The sequence below is a fragment of the Aricia agestis genome, chromosome 1, assembly GCF_905147365.1.
Source record: "Aricia agestis chromosome 1, ilAriAges1.1, whole genome shotgun sequence".
NCBI lineage: Eukaryota > Metazoa > Arthropoda > Insecta > Lepidoptera > Lycaenidae > Aricia > Aricia agestis.
In genome coordinates, this window is record NC_056406.1 from 24,391,315 (window position 1) to 24,414,311 (window position 22,997).

At 38.3% G+C, this 22,997-nt stretch overlaps 1 protein-coding gene across 2 annotated transcripts in view; it reads right to left on the reverse strand.

Annotated features, from left to right (window-relative positions):
• The window catches only part of LOC121729251 (dedicator of cytokinesis protein 9), a 92,117-nt gene that overhangs the window by 51,074 nt on the left and 18,046 nt on the right, over window positions 1-22,997 (reverse strand). For both annotated transcript variants that reach the window (XM_042117719.1, XM_042117711.1), the window contains exons 8-30: window positions 22,395-22,612; window positions 16,336-16,526; window positions 15,920-16,164; window positions 15,330-15,529; window positions 14,349-14,469; window positions 14,125-14,241; window positions 13,273-13,434; window positions 12,994-13,110; window positions 12,646-12,828; window positions 12,432-12,569; window positions 11,898-12,093; window positions 11,721-11,791; window positions 11,339-11,498; window positions 10,922-11,155; window positions 10,715-10,832; window positions 4,978-5,121; window positions 4,607-4,824; window positions 3,857-4,090; window positions 2,261-2,421; window positions 1,885-2,005; window positions 1,639-1,725; window positions 1,393-1,523; window positions 8-149 (exon numbers count right to left, since the gene is read on the reverse strand). In XM_042117719.1, coding sequence (XP_041973653.1) covers window positions 8-149; window positions 1,393-1,523; window positions 1,639-1,725; window positions 1,885-2,005; window positions 2,261-2,421; window positions 3,857-4,090; window positions 4,607-4,824; window positions 4,978-5,121; window positions 10,715-10,832; window positions 10,922-11,155; window positions 11,339-11,498; window positions 11,721-11,791; window positions 11,898-12,093; window positions 12,432-12,569; window positions 12,646-12,828; window positions 12,994-13,110; window positions 13,273-13,434; window positions 14,125-14,241; window positions 14,349-14,469; window positions 15,330-15,529; window positions 15,920-16,164; window positions 16,336-16,526; window positions 22,395-22,612 — 3,709 coding nt within the window. The remainder of the gene's footprint in view (window positions 1-7; window positions 150-1,392; window positions 1,524-1,638; window positions 1,726-1,884; window positions 2,006-2,260; window positions 2,422-3,856; window positions 4,091-4,606; window positions 4,825-4,977; window positions 5,122-10,714; window positions 10,833-10,921; window positions 11,156-11,338; window positions 11,499-11,720; window positions 11,792-11,897; window positions 12,094-12,431; window positions 12,570-12,645; window positions 12,829-12,993; window positions 13,111-13,272; window positions 13,435-14,124; window positions 14,242-14,348; window positions 14,470-15,329; window positions 15,530-15,919; window positions 16,165-16,335; window positions 16,527-22,394; window positions 22,613-22,997) is intronic.

Consider the following 22,997-nt stretch of genomic DNA (forward strand, 5'->3'; position numbering starts at 1 on the left):
CACTTACCTTCGTCGATTTTCATGCCGATTTCGTCTTTGGGGATGTTCATGGAGATATCGGCAAACACCTCAGCACCCCAGCTCTGGTTACCACGAAGCTTCAGGTACTCAGCTATCAAGGCGGCGATGTGAAGTTGACAGCACATAGCCTATGAATTATTTTGCTTTATAGGTATTGAAGAAGTTAACAAATTGATTAGACTACCATGATACGAATCATAACATTAGTATTGTTTTACTGTAAAACTATTCATAAGTTTTCAGCAAATCATCAATCAATAAAAGATCGATAAATAAAGATATTTACGCATTGTGTGTTGCCGGGTTTTGCATATAATTAAAAAGATTAAAAAAACCCCCGCCAAACAACTTTAAAAAGTAATGAAATAATATATTTTACTGACTTTAAGTTTAAATAATTCCTAAGTGTAAAGTGATATTTGAGTCCATAATTGTTGTCACGATGTGTCGGGGGACCGCCAACAGTGTCATTTGCATTTTGTATCGCCATGTCACTGATTGTCTCGATACTATAATGTTTTGTGAAATCAAACATCTACATTAGCGGTCCCCCGACACACCTTGACAACAATTATGGACTAAAATATCACTTTACACTTAGGAATTATTTAAACTTAAAGTCAGTAAAACATATTATTTCATTACTTTTTAAAGTTGTTTGGCGGGGTTTTTTTTAAATTTCTTAATTTAATTTTATTTCATGCTTTTTAAACTTGTGTTGGTAAAAGTGCAAAATAATTCCTATCAACAGGATCATATTATACCCCAATGAATACCATCTAGGAATGTCCTTTTGGATGAGGCCGTCTTGCGTCAATATGAATCCAAACATGAAACCTCCACTTTGGGTTCATATGGAGCTCGGCTCCTATAGACCCAGGTGATGCTGCAGCAGCAGCATGCAAAAATTTATTGGTTATCTACGTCTTACTAGTTGTCGCAATTAAAATGAGCACAAACACGAAACCATTGCTCTAAGTTGGTGAGGAGTTGGGTATCCTATTGATTACCAGGTGATGCTGCAGCACCAGGTCAACTTTCCATTAATGTGTAAATATTCATGAATGTCACGACCTAGAATGCAATAAAGCCCACCAAACGACTGCAAGTTGCTAATCGCCCTTCACGAACCAGATGAACTGCGATTTTTCAGCACGGAGCAGGCTGATGATGATGAATTATAGCTAAGAACACTCAATTAAGTCAGCTTTCAAACAAAAAACAGACAGACAGACAGACAGACAGACAGACAGGCAGACAGGCAGACAGACAGACAGACAGACAGACAGACAGACAGACAGACAGACAGACAGACAGACACGTCAAACTTATAACACCCCTCTTTTTTGTCGGGGGTTAAAAACAGTATACCTCGTCGTGATCCGCATGTCTCACATGATGCTCAGCTAGCGTGTGCAGCCACGCGTGTCGCAGGCGGGGCGAGCCGCGACACGAACGCGCCAGTGCGTACTGTAGCTCCGCTAGCTGCACGCTGCCAGCACCTAAACAGCAATGATATTATTTATTTTGTTCAAAAAGCGATTACTTACTGTAATCGCTTAGTTTGAAAATTCTCAGAAAACCCTGCGTCTTCTGTAGTTAGTAAAGTAAACTGACCATCAGCCGAGGCACCAGCGAGACGGGCGCGCGCGCCCACCGCTGTGCGTACGCGCCGCACCAGCTCTGCAACTTCACCCGCTAGACCTGCAAAACAGCTTTACATAAGCACTAGAATTTAAATTTTAATAATACAATAACGTAATATTTATGGATTGTTAATTACAATAAAAAAAAAATTATTACAAAACTATAGAATATAACTATCTAGAGGTATAATATATATATTATTAACAAAGTATTTACCCATTCCTTTCATAACTTTATCACCGGTAGCAAAGCAGTTGATGAACGACAATGATTCTTGGAAACGTTTGCAGTTGAGAGAATTGGGACTATCCAGTAGCTTTGACACTGCAATGATGACCTATAAGAAATATAAAAATCTTTTAAAAGATAGGAAAAAATCTACATTTTCACTACATCTGAATGTAGTTGGCATACATAACATACCACAAGTACTAGTAGTGGTGGTACTACGCCAAATCTAGTATTTGTGACAATTGTAAATGGTAATCAATGAACCGACTATCGAAAAATACTAATAATCTCAATTTAACTTCTTAGCAGTCTTTAATTTTACAATTAGTTAATGCCACGGTTATGAAATTTTTAACTATACCTGCAAATGCACACGCGTAAGACATCCGCCGTTGCCGTGCGAGAAGTTCGCCCGCATGAGCAGGTAGAGCGCGGCAGCCGCCTCGCGCCGCACGCCGCCCGCGCGCGCTGCCATCAGACGCACGATCGCTCGGACCACGCCCCCGCATAGTGATCCGCTCCCTATATTATATCAAATTATTTTTTATCTACTGCTACGTAGAATGTTGTAAAATATTTGTCGACTTTATTTGTGTATTATGTGGGAATCAATTAGGGATTTTTATACGTCTTAAGAGATTTTCTCTATGAATCCTACTAATATTATAAAGGCGAAAGTTTGTTTGGATGTATGGATGTATGGATGTGTGGATGTATGGATGTTTGTTACTCTTTCACGCAAAAACTACTGAACGGATTTTAATGAAACTTTACAATAATATAGCTTATACATCAGAATAACACATAGGCTATAATTTTAACCGACTTTCAAAATGGGGGAAGTGTTATGTTCGTTTTCTTATGTTCAACGATTACTCCGCCGTTTGTTAACCGATTTTCAAAATTTTTCTTTTGGTATATAGGGTATCATCCCAATTTGGTATTATATTCACAAAAGTGGTGATCTAATGAAGGATCCATAAGTAATCGAGGGAAATCCTCAAAATTTATAGGGAAACATGTGGTGACTTCGGTTTCGTGAAAAGTATTCTAAGCATATGCTACCAACAAGTAAGATTTTATACCTGGTATACCGTGGTTCGGAAGGTGCTGAGAGAACTCCTGATTCTTTATAGATACAAGTTTGGGAGTTTCGGCGTTGTTTTAAGAACGGAAAGCATATGCTACTATGCAAATTACATTCATCATCATCATCATCACTACCATAATATTATATCATGCATCGTCCCATGGTTATGACTTATGAGCCTATAATGACCCTGTTATTGGTACTTTTCATAGTCTTTTAGATCGAGACTCGAGTTTGTCAAGCGATAATTAAAAAAAGATCTATACCTACCTAATATTATAAACCTGAAGAGTATGTTTGCTTGAACGCGTTAATCTCAGGAACTACAGGTCCGATTTAAAAACTTATTTCAGTGTTAGATAGCTCATTTATCGAGTAAGACTATAGGCTAAATATTATCACGCTAAGACTAATACGACCGAAGAAACTCAGGAAAATGTGGGAAAAACGGAGGAAATATAAGAAATTACCAACTACTGGAGCAATTTTTATGGCAATATTAAGCACAGATATAGAGTAGACCAAGTGAAGGGAGTAGGGACATAAGCTACTTTTTATGGGAAAATGTACGGTTTCTGTAAAATTCCTAATTTACGCGGGCGAAGCCGCGCGGGACATCTAGTCTCTTTATATTCTGAAAACACGGACTTAACCATTGATAACTTCATCAAATTTTACTACTGGCAGAAACGAATTAGATGAAACGAATTTGGCATGGAAAGATTTTGAGAGACAGAAAACATAGTTTTATTGCGGAAAGTTTCTACGCGATAAACAAATTTTGGTGGAGGTGTGGGCGTCATCTAGTAAGTGTTATATTGCAATTCATTTTACATTTTAACTCTTTACAATATTTCACCACGTTACCTTGGAAAAGTGTCTCCGAAAACTGATTAATGTATGCTCGCAATGCTGCGAATAGATGCTTGTACAGCGTTTCACTTTGTGGATACTGTAATAGCTTGAGGTAGGGTTTGGCGGCGACGCCATCGGCGGGCCCGAGATGTTTCATAAACAAGCACGCGCGGTCGATTATCATGAGACCCACTTCGGTTGCTAAGCAACCGGCAGATATCACCATGTGCTCTGCGATTTCTTGTTCTGAAATTCAAAAACCATTAACACATAAGAATGATATTGTAGATAATGGGCCACATTGAGTAAGCGTAAAGGTGAGACTGCACTAGGCGTAATTACACTGCAGTAAAACGACGCGACATTTCAGCCTGCCTAGCAATACGCCAACGAGATATCTCACTCTCGAGATAATTAAAAACTACTCGTCTCATAATGTCAAAATCTCGACATTATCTCGACAAAACTCTATAAAATGTGTTACTTCGATGATAGATCTACGCGAGGAAAAATGTTTTCCATGCTAGGGTCAATAGAGACGAAGAGACAAACCATCAAACATCGAGAAAACATGTAGAATGAGATATCTCGTTGGCGTATGCTAGGCAGGCTGGTTTCATAGAAAATGACGTCTTGTGTCGCGTATGTTCATACATTCATGATTTCATGCAAATAATATTTGCCGTGACGTGTCACGACTCACGTAGCTCCGCTGCAGCGTAGTGTCGTTTAGTGCGGTCTCGCTTTAATTTTAAAACCCACCTTCATTAATTTGAGTATTGACTAGATTCTCTCTATTTACTGTGTTGTTTTTTTCTACTATAATCGGTGGTTCCTTCGAGAAATCAGGCGGGCTCATTCTTGCGGGTAGAGTTCTAGCCTTCACCGGTTTCGGTTTGCCGTTACAATCCGGTGTCGTCACTTTCAATTCGGACAGAATTTTCTTTCTACCCACATATTGAAATTGTTCCGCACAGATTCTAAAAGAAATAATGTATTTGTTTAGTGCTCTATGCTCTGAATAAATAATTCTTAATTATAATATACACATACAGTCCATACCAAAAATGATTGCAAGACGTAACCATCTGTAAGATAATTTTAAAAAGAAGAGAACACTAGAGTAAACTTACTCTAGAACATTAAAGAAGGACTGCTGCTGTGCCGGCGAGTGAGTCTTCCACCACTCCACCAGTCTTTCCTCGTCCAAATACTTCAAAACGAATAAGAAACACAGAAGCACGTCTCGCACCTCCTCGGGGGACATCACACCAAACCTGAATGCAGATAAACGTGTTTCTTGAGTTTACTCTTATTAGCTCTAATATAAAATTATCAGGTAGGTAAGTAGAAAAACCGGTCAAGTGTGAGTCAGACTAGAGCAAGTACCTATACTTTTATATGAAACGGCAAAACAACAGTTTGTTAATATTCTTACATAATATATTATTTTCATTCTGTTAAGAATTAGTTATATCAGCTACGGAATTACCTCATTTCTGAGAATTTCCAGTGTGTTACAATCACGTTACATAAGACACAGCCCAGTGACAACAGAGATACGGACATTGGAGTGTTTTAAGTTTAGATAGGTAAAACTATACGAAATAAATTGAAGAAACAGCAGAAAATATTTGAGTACAATAGTGGCGTTTTACCTACCAATAAAACGCATATTAATTTACTTACCTTATTCGAAGCTTATTTAATTGAGATAGGCACTACGTTTCCCGCCATTATATTCATACTATTGACTTCCGGTTGCTCCCACTTTCGTCCCACCATGGTGAAGAGGTAGGGAGTGTTTATAAAAGCGAGCTAACTCGTCTGCCAGTTTATTGCGTCTTAATTCACCAGGCAGAATTTAAACTATAAGCTTCGAATAAGGTAAGTAAATTAATATGCGTTTTATTGGTAGGTAAAACGCCACTATTAATTCCCTGTACCGTTATTCGAAGCTTATTTAATTGAGAACTGTTTGTTATCGCCTGGTGGGAACGAAAGCTTAAAGAATGTATATTAGACGCCAATGTGAATGATACAAAATTATAATATAAACTAATTAGTTTATTTTTAAAAACCAGTTGTACTAACAAGTACATAATATAAATAAACAAAGAAAATTATCAAAAAAATATTAATATCATAATCAATTGTTTTTTAAAGTAATTAATCTATCGCATTAAAAAACCTTGTTACAGACCTATTTGAGGCCGTTGCGGGTAGAACTTCTCGTCTATAGAACTTACTGAAAGTATTCTGGGATCGCCAATTTCCCCTAGATAAAATATCGTCTATTGGAAAATTGTCCACCCAATTTTTTGATGCAACTGCTGAGCGAATACTTCCCGGCGTAGCAGTTATACCCGCATCTTTGAAAAGGGATTTGATCCACCCTGAAATAATGGTCCTCGAGGCAGGTCTAATCTGACCTCTGAAAGTAATAAATAAATTATGTAAATTATTTGTATTCCGCCTAGAATCCAATACCTCAATAGTTCTTATGACCCAATAAACAGGATCTAAATTAATATTACTTAAGTTAGCAGCCAATCTCCATCCAGATTGCCTGTAATCAGAAGAGTCAGTTTTTGAGCCAAAAGATGGCCAAAATATTATTTCATTAGTATTTTGTATACAATGGTCATTATCAACCTTTAGCAGGGTTAGATCGTGAATTCTTCTACCAGAACATAAGAGCAGTAAAACGGCTGTATGTCTTTGTACTTGAAAAGGGTTGTCATGTTCTAAAGCGTAATTACTTAGATATGATGCCAAACTATCTGTATTCCATATTGGTGGTTTTGAAATTACAGGTTTTTGTAAAGCTATAGATTTTAACATTTGCTTAACTATAATATTAGAACTAATTACTCCAGCCGAATTCGGGTTACATAGAGTTGAAACAACAGACTTGTGCAAAAGAATAGTGTTATAAGATAAGTTATGAACTAAATGAAGGTCTGACAAAAACCTGGCTACATCTTCACCCTGTGGATTATATGAATCGACTTGATTTTGGTTTGACCAGTGTAGCCATCGTTTCCAAGCAACATTATAAGTTTTTTGAGTAGAATTACGCCATGACTTACGTAGCAGATCTACTTGCCGTTCGCTCCAGAGCCTGTAGACAAGTGGCAAAGCGCTAACGCTAACGCTAGCGCTAACGCTACAAAATGTATGCGATTTGACATAAGTCATCGCTTCGCTAGCGAATACTAATGTCAAATCCATACATTTTGTAGCGCTAGCGTTAGCCTTAGCGTTAGCGTTTTGCCATTTGTCTACGGGGGCAGGTTCTTATGCTCTGACTCCACCCCCACATTTCCAAACTTCCAGTGTCATCTTGTGGACACCGGGTGGTGGCAGACCCGTCGACACGTCGATGAGAAACTTGTTCAGGCGTGGAATTGTGTATGGAGCGGCTATCGCTCGGGCTTTCAGATCTGCTCGCCAGTAGACTTTGCTCCAGCGGGGGACTACCAGCAAGTATATTCCCACATGCGCCCGACTGGAAGCGAAGAGATCGATCACTGGAATGCCCCATCTGCGGAAAATTTTGTTTGTGCATTCGGGCGTCAGATGCCACTCTGGGTTCCGACGAAGCCTTGACAAATGGTCGGCTTGGCTGTTGTACATCCCTGGAATGTGAAAAACTTTGAGGTGTATTTGATATCGTTCCAAAATTTCGAAAATTTTGTAAGTTAAATCTAAAAGTTTTTGAGATTTGGTGCCGCCTTCGTGACGAAGGTAAGCGATTACAGTTTTACTGTCGCATTGTACTAAAACTGTGCTATTAGTCATTATTTTATGATGACTTTGAAAAACTTTTAATATCGCTAACATTTCTTTTTGGTTACAATGGAGCGTGATTTCGTCTTGCGACCAAAAACCGGCCAGACTCAAATTATTAAGACGAGCGCCCCATGCGATGTCAGAAGCATCAGTCGTAAGATAATGCGATGGTGGAGACATATGAATAGCTGAAGGCTTACGGCAATTCTTGAGCCACCAATCCAAATTGTTCCTGGCATCTGCCGGAATCGTATGCCATCTGGTGTCTGATTTTAACATTCTGTTGAGCAGCATCAAAAGCGCACGGAAATTGAGCCGACCTGTGGGTACAGTAAAACTAGCAAAATTTAATAGACCAACTAAGCTCTGTATCTCTTTAAGGGATACACGTTGCTTATTACGAATTTCACACATTTTGGTTTTTAGAAATTGTAATTTCTCTATAGGAAGTCGCTTTATATTAGTAGTAGGATTCCACTCGACTCCTAAATAAACTATCGACTTAGATGGAACAAGGATTGATTTTTCCTTGTTGATAATCCATCCTAAAAATTCCAAGGTTTGTACGGCAACATGAACATGTCTCCTTAACTCATTAGCCGATTGATGGGCTATTAAAAAATCATCTAAATAAACCAAGATACGAATACCTTTTTTGCGAAGAACTTGAGCCACCCAGTTGGTAACTGTCGCGAAAGCTTTTGGAGCAGTACTCAGTCCAAAAGGTAGACACGTCATTTCCCAAAGTTGCTTTTGATATATCAGGCGCAAGAATCTTCGATGACTCTGTGCGACTCGGATGTGAAAGTATGCCTGCGACAGATCCACTTTGCAGAGCCAGTCTCCTGGTTGAAGAAAATCTGGAACCCGAAACATGTTAAGAAGTTTGAACTTCGTTGTTATGATATAGTGATTCAGAGCCTTTAAGTTGAAGACAGGCCGTGCAGTACCGTCCGTTTTGCGTACTAAAAACATTGAGGAAAGGAAGCTTGGGGATGGATTGCATCGCTCCAAGACTCCTTCTTCGCTCATTTTGTGGATAGCGGCAGTCATATCGCGAGAACGAGGAATCCCTACTGTTCTCTTTTGTATTCCCACATGAATAAGAGGGGGCTTTTTGCGAAATGGTATACGATACCTGGAAATCATTTTCAGTATTGTTTCTGGTGCTCCCAACCGCCTCCATTGATCCACATATTGAGCGAGACGGCCGGCCTGATATTTTGTGTCAAAAACGCCGTCGCTTAGCCTCACCGGTGTTGCGAGAAGGTGAGGCGGCACGTTTATGTCCAGATCCTCTGTTTGCCTGTTTAAAGTGGTTACGTGATGTGCCACGTCCACGAAATGACCCACGATTACTCGGTAGGACTGAATGAGAGCCGTGGTGACTGCTACCTTGCGGGGGCAGATCGTTTGGGTAACAACCACAACAACCCTGTAAGGGTTTTTTATGAGATGCGTGCTCCTGGAAGGAGACGCTGGGCTTTTTACCCTCTGCCTGCAAGGTGACCGCACGCGATTTTCTCAAAGGCCAAAAACACTTTCGACTACCACCTGCTTTGTCTACCGTTGATGTAAATTTTTCTGCGTTAAAAAGATTGGTACACGAAGGAGGTATTTTCCGAATCACTGCCTTTATTGTCGGATCGCGAACTTGTTTTGTTATAACCTCTCGTCTCATTTGCAGAACCTCAGCACGGTGACCACATATGATCTGCAACATATCTGAGGAGATTTTCTGATACTCACCATCAGAAAAAAGCTCAGATAATTTGTTATTAACACCTGTATAATCAGGATTCTCCTCCTTAAACCATTTTGTGAAGTCAGTGAGTAGTTTTTGTAGAGAGTCGCGTTGTTTTATGACGCACATAGTAAGCGCTCCAAAAGCCTTATCTAACTGTACCAAATGAGAAGATTGGAGATTTAGAACCTCTTCATTCATCTCCAAGCTCGTGAATCCCGGAGATGATAGATAAGTTTTTTGTGCTTCTGCATACCTTATGTCACTCCAAGAGACGTCGTCTAAATGTTGGAGGTCACATAGAAGCTTTAAATGATTTTCTGAGGATTTGGGAACCGATGGTTCCTTTAATTTCGTTTGAATATTAAGCGTTAATTCTTTTTCAGGAATATCATCATATAGGTTGCGGCTAACGCTGGAAAACACAGAAACATTGTCTTCGTCCTCATTTAAATACTGATTATTATTCTGATGTGGCTGAAATTGGTTAGCTAAAAATTTTTTTATATCACTCATTTCTTTGTACATCCGTTTGTATTTTACGGTCCGAGTGATGCCTGCGTTTGCCCCTCCTTTTTTTGCTACGGTGCTTAGCCGACTCTAAAGAGTCAGTGGATGAGCTATCACTATCGGAGCTAGAATTCGAATCGTCATAAACATTACGTTGCGGTGCAGACGGACCTGCAACTGGCTCGTCATTTTCGCGTATTCCACTAGCATTCCCACTCATCCTAAAAATAAAACGTCAATAATGTTGCAAAGCTAATCATTAAATTAATAATTTCATTAAAATAAACAAAATTGTTTATAAACTTGTAATAAATAAAATATATTATTTGTTATTTAATTTTATTTGAACGGAAAAAACCGTTAAAGAAAAATAAGATGAAAATATTTTATACTATTTTCAGTAATAGTACATAATTACAATATAATTAAAAACGATCGTGTTATTATAATATTATAATAACAAAATAAATTATTAAATACGATTATTTATTCTCGTATTAAATTTAATTATTATTAAAAGAAGATAACATACCTGTAGATACTTATTAATTTTTATTTCTTGAAAATAAATTGCACTTATAATACCTGTGTAGAAAAACACTACCGTCTCGGGCGGGAAACAAGACGCCAATGAACTGGCAGACGAGTTAGCTCGCTTTTATAAACACTCCCTACCTCTTCACCATGGTGGGACGAAAGTGGGAGCAACCGGAAGTCAATAGTATGAATATAATGGCGGGAAACGTAGTGCCTATCTCAATTAAATAAGCTTCGAATAACGGTACAGGGAATTAATATACAAATACTCTCATTGCACCCACCTATTGACTTGGTCTCCGATCTCGCTCATATCGATCTTCGCATTTCGAGGTAGCGAGTCTCCGCCGGACATCGTGGACACTGACTCTAGAGAGCTTTGCGACATACTATTTGCATTATCTACAAACAAAGTGATAGACAAATCACAAACATTTAGGAAGAAAACTAACGAAAACACACAGGTACCAATAATAATCATTAATACATACCTTTGGCTAGGTTAGATAGGTTAGGTGGTTCTTTGAAATGCGACGAGTTTCGAACGGGCGTATGATCGAAATGTAACGTCAGTCTGTTCCTACGTGGCGTACTGTTGGCGGATAGAGCTTCCTTTTGCACGTTGTTGAGCGGTAAGATTGCCGTTATATCCCCATCTACTTTATCATGACCATTCTCTAAGATAGGACTTGCTAAATTTTTTGTAACTAATCTATGAGCATTTTCTGAAAGGGACAAAAAATGTTTTTAAATTAGCGCGAGTCAAAATCATTCTGCATACATTCAACAGTTTTTTGGGCTTCAATAATCGCAGCAACGCGCCAATTACATCACCAAGCAGCACATATCTCCCAATAATATTTGGCATTTAAAAACTATATCAATTGGCTAGTAATAAAAAAACTTACCAAGTACCACAGTAAGCCACGGTGCGTACAGTTGCGCGAGCCGCGCGCGTGCTTGCCGCGAGCGGTAGCGGTCGTCGTGCTCGTGTTTGGCGAGCAGCGAGCGGAGCGCCCCCAGCGCCGCGCGACGCTTCTGCGGAGCCTCACGCAACGACTGTTCTGTCTGCAACAAAGTATAAAATTAATTGTCACCGGAAAAACATTGTTCAAAACGAAACAGCGTGTATGTATCAATATGTATAACGTAACGGCGTTTTTAACATTTTAGACTCCCCTCTCCGCCAACGTAACGCATCCTAACATTTCATAAGAACCCCACTCCTCAGACCTGACAATCATGTTATCTTAAAGCATTTTGCTTAATAATTGAAATGTATTAACTTACATGTTTTAATAGCATACCGGCGAGAAAGTGTCTCATGATAAAATCATCTGTTAGTTTTAACTTTGCTGGATCTGAAAATAATGGCAATATAAGTAAATCAGAAAATAATTTACAAGAGCAATTTTAAGATGAGAAATAAAAAAAGATATCATATAATATGGGAAACAACTGAAATACCTGTATCACAATCTTTGGCTAACTTATTGGCTTGCAATGGCAAGTTAAATGGCACGTAGTGTTCATGAGCGCATATCGTTTGTAAGAAGGTGAACTTGAAGTCGAACAAAGCTTTCGGATCGCACGTTTTAAACTTCTCCAAATACTTTTTTATCTGACGAAATATGAAACCTCTGTCCATGAACGATAGGCACGACTGAAAAAAAAGGTTCATTATTTAAGAATAAACCAATGATATATTATATGAAAAACTCAAAGCAGATATGTTACTACCGCGCGCGTTGTGAAGCTTCAAATACGACCCAATTGGGTCGTCTTTTATTTAGTCTGTCTCTTTTATGTAAATGGCATTTCGTATCTTTTGTTTCACTTATCTGTCAAATTTGTCAATGTGGTTCGGAAGAGATTTAAACCGGAAAATAGTATGAACGTAACAGATCTGTATAAGTAGAATATCATTGGAATAAACAGTTAAATATTAAATAAAACTAGAACAGAAGGGTTTAAATCTTGCTTAATATACAACAATATTACCTTCAAGAAGAGAGCGAGATTCTTATTGAAAACATGAGTTTGGACAGGTTGCTGCAGTATATAAGACGGTTCGACAGTGCTCACTAACTTGTCAATGTTGTCCAACAGATCAGTGTGAAAGCGCTCATGTCGAGACATCTGAAATGATAAAATTCGCAGTAATAGAAACTGGCAGAACTTTAAAGACATTTTAAAAAATAGCAACAAAACTTACTTTTATTCTTCCCGTATTTATCAAATATTGCGCCATACTTTTTGTGATGATGTCGAAGAAGAAACTTGAGTATTGCATGAATTTGTTCCCCAACAGAAAGTCTTGCTGGTTCGGATCCACGAACATGTGTAGAGGCGCCGTCAGCATTGTATGAAGTTTAAACTCAACACAGTTGAACACATACTGAAATCAATACATGTTCTGATTATGATGAAGTATTCAGATGAAAATAATTACATGGGAACCACAAGTGCCAGTTTAAGTTTTAGTTCATTAAAGAAAAAATATCAAGCCGTTTAAGTTTCTTTCCTGTAAGTCTTGAAATGCGTATCACAGTATTTAATTTACCTTTACGTAACTATCGAGGAGATCTTTGCGTCCATAATCATGAAGCATATGTACGAAGTGAACAATCAGCTTTACCACTTGATAGCCCATGTCATGAGAATAGCCTCGTTCAATTGTCTGCAAACAAAGATAACCATTACAACCTACTTTTTATTTACCCTCGTAAATTATTGAAAGCTACGTTGTTTTAGTTATCCGCTGTGTTAATATTTGTATTAAATGGAGTTTTTGATTGGAGGATTAGAGAAATTACACTTCGCCGAGCGCACTAACACTCACCATGAGATCAAACAGCTGGTTCAGTATAGTGGGCAGGAACGCAATGAGGTCTGCGAGCGCGGTGGCGTGCGCGGCCTTGAGCGCGGCGCACACGTCGTGCCACGTCGCTGCCGCGGACCCGGGCGACGACGCCGGCTCGCCGCCGCGTACTAAGCGCTCCACCTGAAAAATAATGATTACTATTAAACGACTTCTAAAAAAGAGACGTGGGAGAGCCATGCTTCGGCACGAATGGGCCGGCTCGACTGGAGAAATACCACGTTCTCACAAAAAACCGGCGTGAAAAAGCGCTTGCGCTGTGTTTCGCCGAGTGAGTTTACCGGAGGCCCAATCCTCTACCCTATTTCCGTCCCTTCCCATCCGTACCCTCCCCTATTACCCTATTTCTTCTTAAAAGGCCGGCAACGCACCTGCAGCTCTTCTGATGCTACGAGTGTCTATGGGCGACGGAAGTTGCTTTCCATCAGGTGACACGTTTGCTCGTTTGCCCCCTTATTTCATAAAAAAAGGAGGATGTTGCTTATGTAAGACGTTAAACTATAGATAGAATATTATGGTCTCCAGTGATGATTGATTGAAGTTTTTTAAAAACTATATTAACACTGATAACTATAAAAAAACGACACCGATAATGGCACCAGTTATACAGATTGTGATGCTGGATCAGCTTTATATGAATGTAAACAGGATCAAAATACGTTTTAATACAGTCGAGCATTCAGTATGTGATGACTACCACTGTAACCAGTAGACAACTCACAAAACTGGATAAAATAGTAAATCCGTGTTAGTTACTCGCATGTGTATCTAGTTTGAAATGTAAAATTTGAACTAAAAAGTAGAGAATATTACCTGTGCGAATAAATTATGAAGGGGCGTGTCTCTTGTTACTACTGTAGACTCCAGCACAAGTTGACATCGAAATAGCTGCTTTTCGCTTTCAACCCATACTACCTCTGGTCCCGTATTCTGAAAAAAAAAATACAGAATCTGAATTTAGCTTTTGACAATATACTGACCTCAGTATTACCTTACCTTTTGCATATTAAATTACTTTATATTTTTATGAATCTTACCCCTTTGCCAAGTCCTAGCGGATGGATGGATAAGTATCCAGAAGGCAAGTGTGTAGCGATGGGCAAATTCACGAACTCTTCAATCAGCTTATCATTTTTTAACAAAGGCACCCATGCGTAACTGTAACAAATTATTGATTTTAATTGAAGTAAATAAGCAATAGGCTACTTGACCTCATTTTTTTCTTCGTGCTAATCGCTTCATAATCATTCATTATTACAAAAAAAGCTAATATTTTAATATTTTACACAGTAGAAACCCATAAAAATGTTAATTGAAAAATATGCCTTATAAATGGCGCCGAAAACACTGTCCGCCATAGTGTGACGTCAAACGTTTTGTATTTTAAGCTCTCTTTATTGAACATTTTTTTATATGCTAAATGTACGCGTCTAAAAGTGCCCAAAAATTATAAAAGAATTAAATAAGAAATTAAAAATCATTTGTAATGTTGAAAAATTTTGGAGAAAAGTTTTGGCCATTTCATTTCCCGTCTACAATAAATGGAGATAATTTATAAAACTGATGTTTTATTTGAATTATTCAAGAAAATATATTTTACAAATCTTACTAGGCTTATTTTTATTATTTATGTACAAATAAACTTACATATAACGAGCGCGATAAATAAAAGATATTAAATTACGAATAGAGTGACGTCACATCCAATTCGGAAGTACCGCAAAAGCGTTTTCGTCAGTACAAATCCTATTTTCATAAAATCATATTTTCAAATCGACTTTATTTATCAATCATAAGCTTTTATTTGATGATAAGGGTGAAAAGCAGACCCCTAGACGATAAAGTTTATTGCGCAATATCACGAATTATGCAATAATATTGACCGTCTAGGATTAACATTGAACGCGCCTTTCAATCTTATTGTCAGATAAATTGTTCAATAAAATATTTCAATGATATCGATTATCGCACTATAAAATTGATCGTCTAGGGGTCCACTAACACAAAACTTTGCTTACCCAATACAAGTCTCGACGCTGTTTTCGTTCTTCTTAGCGATATCGCAGGATATATGGTGGAAGGTGAATAGCAGATGGTGGGAAGTGGTGATGGTGGTGGGCAGGCGGATTTTCACCTCGTCGCTCCAGCTGGGACTGGCGTTGTGGTGGAGCACCGAGCAGCGGTATTGGGACGTCATGCCGTAGCGACCGTATATCGCCTGTAGAAGGTTCCAGAATGAAATATGTAATTACAACCAAATCATAGAATGAAATTAAATTGAATAAAGCAATATTTGGATATAATTATGTAGGTTTTCACCTTTATATACAGATGGTAGTAGATATTGTAGTTAAATACTAGCGTATGTCTTTGTCTAACCAGCAAATTTTCCAAGTTTTCAGAAAATTACAAAAGGCTAATGTTATATACGCGTATTAGTAACTTCATTCTCAAATCCTCAGTGAATCAACATAACAGGCGCACGTATACGCATGCGAGTACGCAAGTTGCGGCTGCTTAAATTGCTTAGCAATTTCTAACTATACTAGTTTTATATTATTTATATAGTGAAAAGTTTATTTTAGTGAAAAGCAAGACCTTCACACACCTGTAAAGAGTTCCCTTCGCCCGTATCATTCTCTTTTAGTTCGACCGTGCACGCAATGTTGCGCGCTCTAGCGAACATCTTCTGCGACTCGAAGTTGAGCGACAGTGGGCGTACGTACAGATGATGAACGAATGCAGCGTGCGGCTGTTCTGTGTCTACGGATAGATTCGCCAGTTCTAGTGACAGTGGCGCCATCGGTGGTAGCGGGAAAGGCTTGAGCGCGGCGTATGAGGGGGTCATACAATCTGCAATTAAAGATTGAATAAGCTTTTGATACTAAAGAGTAAAATAATAACAACATATTTTGCCGTCGGAATAAATACTGCTTGTGACTGATACAGGATTAAGGGATTTTACATATCTTTTCGGATCTATTAATCATTAAATTATGAAAGATATAGCAAACAAATGCCTACTTTGTATTTGTTCGTTGCTCTGCTGTATCTGTATGCTCAGCCACCCCGGTATTGCAGTAAGTTTGGCGAGTTTCTCTGGTTTCCTGTAGTCTGACAGTATTTTTAGTAGATCGTCATCGGACATTTTGTTCGGTTCTTGCCTATATATGGCTGAGAATTCTGGCGCTGTGTCTAAGTCATTGCTGTATAATCTGTAGAAGAAAAAGAAGCATCCTACTATATCATATTTTAGGTGTTATGCGCTCGCTAAACGGTAATTCTGCATTACATGCATTACGTGCTGTAATGCACGAATTATCGTGTATTGCAGTGAATGATGCGAATTACATGCAAACTACGTGCTGTACCACGTGCTGTACATTGAATTACAACTTCTTTAATTTTTCAGCACGACATGAGTTACGTGCTGTAATTCACGCATGATCGTTTATTGTAGTGAATGACGCGAATGACATGCAAACTACGTGCTGTACATTGATTTACAAGTGGTTTAATTTTTCGTCATGCAATAATGCAGCGGATCGCGCGATCGGCATGTCATCGGCATGCCCATGGGACAACTCAGTTCCAGGGTGGTGCTCCCGAACACTTAAAAAAATTATGCGTTTCTTTGAACAGGGCATACAAACTGTTAATGTGCGCAAAATTAATAAATCAAATAATATGTTTTGCCATAATATAATATTTTATTGCTAATAAATAACTTTTGGACGAATATAGGCTGATATGATGATGATGATGATGAAATAACTTTTTCAATTTAATTTATACAAAAAACGTCGGTAAGTATTTACAAGAACGTATCGTGATCTCCGTGGTCCAGTGGTTTAGCGTGGTCGTGGGTTTGATTCTCGCGTTGGAAACAATATTTTATTTCCAAGATTGGTTAGGACAATGCAGGCTGATCACCTAATCGTCTGACAAGTAATGATCCATGCGTCGGATGGGCATGTAAAAAGTCGGCCCTGCGCCTGATCTTTCGCCAGTCGTGTCGTTCTTTCGGCCCACTGGGCTAGGAGAGTAAAAGGAATAGAGAATATACCTACTCTTGTGTACTGTGCACACATTTGAGCACTATAAAATTACTCCTGTAGGATGGTCTCAATGAAACCGGCCACCGTCACCGAAACCTCTGTGGGAAACCGGAAATATTTGTACAATAATTTATTCAAGGTGCAATGAATAAGATTATCATCATAAAAAACTTGAGAGGTGTCAAGGGACACCCGGATGGAACGAAGGTCCAGTTTACATGTTATACTAGTTACTTTAAAAACTATAGCAAAAATGCTAAATAGTTGTAAGCCGTGCGGTAGTGCTTGTTTCTCTCCCCGTCTCTAGCATTGAACAGTGCGGTGAAGCGACGTCTATTTTTGAGTGTAGGGGAACTGCATGCAAAACGGACCATGCAGGCAAAACGGAACGGTCAAATTACTTGAAACCTACTAGGGCCATCTATTTGCTAGGTAACGCTACTAATTACTCGGGCCCTTCCCGTTCTCGGTCATTGCCGGCGAAACTGTCATACGGAACAGCGGATTTTTATTGCGGTTAAATATTTTTTTCACATTTTGATTTAAAAAACACAATTTTTGACCAGTCCGCACTTTTGTTGTAATTAATATTTTCTATTTAATGATATGACACAGTGTTCTGCATGATTTTAATTTTAATATAGTATGTAAAGAATGAAAGGGGTAAAACGGTTAACTTCAAAATGTGACATTTATTCATGAGAACCTAAAAACAAAAAAGACGGGTGCAGTGCATGATTTGTCTCCTCTAGGCAGATTGTAGTTTAGTTGTACACAACATTTATTTGTAAAAGGTATTTCCCAAATGACATATGCATTGGGACCATTTTGCCCTTTACCGTGGTCCATTTTACCTTCACACGCAGGCAAAATGGCCTGTGTGATTAATAGGAATTGTAGAGTGATTAATAATAAAGATATTCTATAAAAAATTTAATAGTAAAGCTATATTTGTTGATGTAAGACGAGTTTTGCCTTAAATATACAATTTTGCCTTCAGTTCCCCTATACAGGTTTTTATTACTTACATAAGAAATAATACCTATCTAAGCCCGGGTGTCCTTTGACACCTCTCAAGTTTTTTTTTGTTTATTTTCCGTTATTATGGTGTGTGAAATATTTTTGTGACATTATACATTTATTCGAGCTAATTTTTTTTTTTAATTTTTGGCAGTTTAGAGTTTAGACTGAAATGTTTCTTAAAATGTTTAACCTATACTTGGTACTACTAATATATATTCTGTGCCTAAACATAAATTAAAAAAATATATAAGTACTTATCGGATATAATAGGTACTTATGTGTTTTTTTTTCTTCTGTTCTGCGTAGCTAGCACGGGGTTTCCCAGTCGATTCTTCGGAAGAAAGTAATGGCAGTTTCTTTCCCATGTCTACATATCTTATTCCCGAGCATGGCACCACCCATCGACTTGAGTTTCAGTGGACAAAGACAAGAAACTCTTTCCATAGCAACCATTAAAGCAACGGCAATTTTTTTTTTTGACATTTAGTTTCTTGGTTCTTTTTTTTTAATTATGGCACCTCGGCTATAAAACCATGGCCAGTGTCGAGTAAATGGCGGCAAATTCAAAAAATCGACGTGTAGCAACCTTGTCTATAGCCAGAATTATAGTTTTGATCTACGAAATACGAATAATAAAAACTAAGGAACTTTATTATTCGTAGTTTGTAGATCAAAACTATAATTCAGGCTATAGACAGGGTTGCTATACATCGATTTTTTGAATTTGCCGCCATTTACTCGACACTGGCCATGGTTTTATAGCCAAGTGCCATAATAAAAATAAAAACAGAATCAAGAAACTAAATGTCAAAAGCGGATCGTCATGCTTGACTTATAGATTTTCAAAAGCAAAAGATATCGAGATAGGAAAGAAACTTTTACTCCAATGTTTTTCCGGTAAAACTGTCAAAATTTAGTTTCTTTCGTTTGTCTACGTGCTTGTGCTAGCTATGCTGAATTTCGAAATTTAATAATAGAATAGAGGAGGAGATAATTTTCCGAGCTCCACGCGGTAACTTTTTTTCGCATTTCATTTAATTTAATTTTATTTGTTTATTAATTTACGTTTTAGTTTTATTGTTCAATATAGTGTTTTAATATGTAACTTCTTTCAATACATATCTGTATCTATCTAATATCACAACTAATATATAAAAATAAGTCGGGGTTTCCTTCCTGACGCTATAACTCCAGAACGCACGAACCGATTTCCACGATTTTGCATTCGTTGGAAAGGTCTCGGGCTCCGTGAGGTTTATAAAACAAAAAAAAACAGAAAAACCTCAAGAGAAAAGCAGGAAAACTGGGTAAACAGGCAAAACAACATTTGCCGGGACAGCTAGTACTTATAAAACAAAGTCGCTTTTTTTCCCTCATGTCCCTTTGTTCCCTTTAATCTTTAAAACTACGCAACGGATTTTGATGATTTTCTCAGTGTTAGATAGCCCATTTATCGAGGAAGGCTATAGGCTATATTTTATCACGCTAAGACTAATAGGAGCGAAGAAATAGATGAAAATGTGGAAAATTATTTGAAAGGGCTATCTTGAACGCGCTAATCTCAGGAACTACTGGTCCGATTTGAAAAATTCTTTCAGTGTTAGATAGTCCTTTTATTGAGGAAGTCTATAGGCTATATTTTATCACGCTAAGACTAATAGAAGAATGCGGAAAAAACGGAGGAAATAATTTGAAAGGGCTTATCTCGCGAACTACTGCGGCAATTTTTATGTTATTTGGCACAGATAAGAAGTAGCCCACGTGAAGGATCATAGGCTATCGATTTTAATCAGTTTTTTAGTGGCTATATATTTTATACCTACCCGTGCGACGCCGGGGCGGGTCGCTAGTTTTAATTAACTTGTTAATAACACGAGTGTGTTTATTATGGCAAAAGCTCCGCCACCCGTGTACAGACACCAGCACTAAATTTTAATTATTATTTTTAATAGTTTATAACATAAATTATAATAATTAGTTTTTAATAGTTTATAATATAAATTATAAACTATTGAGAACAATTAAAATTTTGTATATTTTTTTAATGAAATAAGGGGGCAAACGAGCAAAGCAGGTCACCTGACGGAAAGAAACTTCCGTCGCCCATGGACACTCGCAGCATTAGAAGAGCTGCAGGTGCGTTGCTGCCGCAGGGCCGTCTCTAGCCCATGTGGCGCCCGTGTGCAAACATTACCCTAGCGCCCCCTAAGAAGCGCGCGCGCGGTCAAAATGAAATGGGTACAAAGTAAAAGTACAGTTTGTCCGGCCGTTTGAGGGTGAGGACTCTAGGCGGTGGCTTCCTTCGTTCCACCAGACGAACTATAACAGCACATCAAGTTAGTATAGGTACTGTCAAATTTCTCCAATATAAATAGATAACAAACTCTATTGTTATTTGTTTGTAGATTGAAGTTTTTTTCGGTTTTGACCATGATGTCTTGACTGACCCTAACAAGCTTAACCCCAAAACATAAATTTTATATCGCTTAAGTACTTCAATTTTACTTTAAATTTCATGTTATATACTTATTAAACATCACATCATCACAACATCGGTATTAATTCGATTTCATTATTCGATTTCATTGAAGAGCTCTAACTTCTCTACATCCGAAGAGCCAGCATGGCACAGTTTGTTTTCTAAATTAGAACACTATGCTTTTCACATTTAAGGTTCATTTCACGTTGAAAAATAAAGATTATAATATTTATATTGCAAAAGCCGAGCCGCTAATGGCGCGCCTTGCTTTGCTGTAATTCTACAAATATAAGAAGAGCTTCGGATATTACACAAAAATTATGCTACAAATACCCATTCTGTTTAGATCTTGCAGATTCTGTGAAGAGGAGGATGAAACACCTATTCACCTTCTCCTCGACTGCCCTGCTCTACTACAGAGCAGGAACAGGCACCTTGGTCGCCACGAATACTCGTCCACAGAGGAAATTCGTGGCACCAACCCCAACCATATCGTTCAATTTATGAGCAGTATTGGGTTGGGGATGATATTCTAGTGCGAAGGAGTCACAATAGATCCTCATGGGTCGCAGTGACGTCAGGGCTACAGAGACCTGCCTTCTTTAAAAAAAAATTACCCAAAAATGTTTTCAAACTGGAGTTCTTTTTACGTTGGTCAATAAAGCGTGGGCCGTGGCGGCCGGCCAGCGCGGGCGCGCGCCAAGTGCGAGCGGCGCTCGGTGCCCCTAGGACCGCGGCGCCCGTGTGCACCGCACACGTTGCACCTATGGGAAAGACGCCCCTGAGGGGAGGGTAGGGATGGGAAGGGAAGGGAATAGGGTAAGGGATTGGGCCTCCGGTAAACTCACTCACTCGGTGAAACACAGCGCAAGCGCTGTTTCATGCCGGTTTTCTGTGAGAACGTGGTATTTCTCCGGTCGAGCCGGCCCATTCGTGCCGAAGCATGGCTCTCCCACGTATTTTTTAGTTTAGTAAATAACATTATTATTATACTCTTGAATTATCCTCCTGAATTATCATGCTGCATGATGAAAAATGAGCGTTCATCATGCAGCATGTAATTCACGTAAATGAATGGTCATGCTGAATTACCGTGTACGGGGTACTTTAGAAATTTATACAGTATCTGACAGTAAATGTAAATTTTTAGACCATTCATCGTCAATCACGTGAAATATAATTCCCGAACTCAAAATATTTCTATACCTTTTTCAAATCAGCTCAGCATTTAAAACATGAAGAGGTAACAGACAAACAAACATAGTTTCTATAGTATGAATGTAGGGTAAATGACTAGTAGATTGGACAGTACTAGTCATTGGAAAAAGCACAAAAACACCATATTTATTAATGTTGCTTTAAAAACTGACTGTTTTTCTTTAAAAACAGGCGTTCTTTTACTGTAAAAACAGGAAATTTTTAAAGCAACATTAATAAATATTGTGTTTTTGTGCTTTTTCCAATGACTGGTACTCTCCAATCTACTAGTCATTTACCTTAACAAAGAAGGTTATGACACTTACCTAAACAGTGGTTTTGCCGCCCAAGCGAAGGGCATCCTGTAATTGCCAATTCGGTTGGCATACGCTTGAACGGTTTTGTGCACTTTCAGTCCCAATCGAGGGTCTTTGGTTGCCTTCAAATAGGGCTCCAGTACATGACTCACATGTCCCTGAAGTATTTTATCTATTTTCACTACTAAAAATAAATCCGGGTGTGGATTGTTCACTGATAACACCACCTAAAATCATAGGGAAAAAAATTTTATCTCCAAATTTAATAAGCACAAAAATATTTTTCCTCTTAGGTACTAATAAAGATATCACAACGCATCAATATTCCAGATATAAACAAACAACAAGGTTCTTGTTGTTGTGTTGAATTATATTCATTATTTATTAGATGACGCCCGCAATTCCGTTGCGCCAAAATTCGTATATCGCACGGGAACCGTAAATTTTTCCGGGATAAAAATATCCTACGTCCTTTCCCGGGACTCAAAGTACGAGGGCTGCTATTTATGTATCCGGAACTGGCCACTTACAAGAACAATATTTAAAAAGTAATTACAACATTTGAAAATAGAACTCTTTGGTTGAAGAATACATTTTGTTTCATGTGACTGT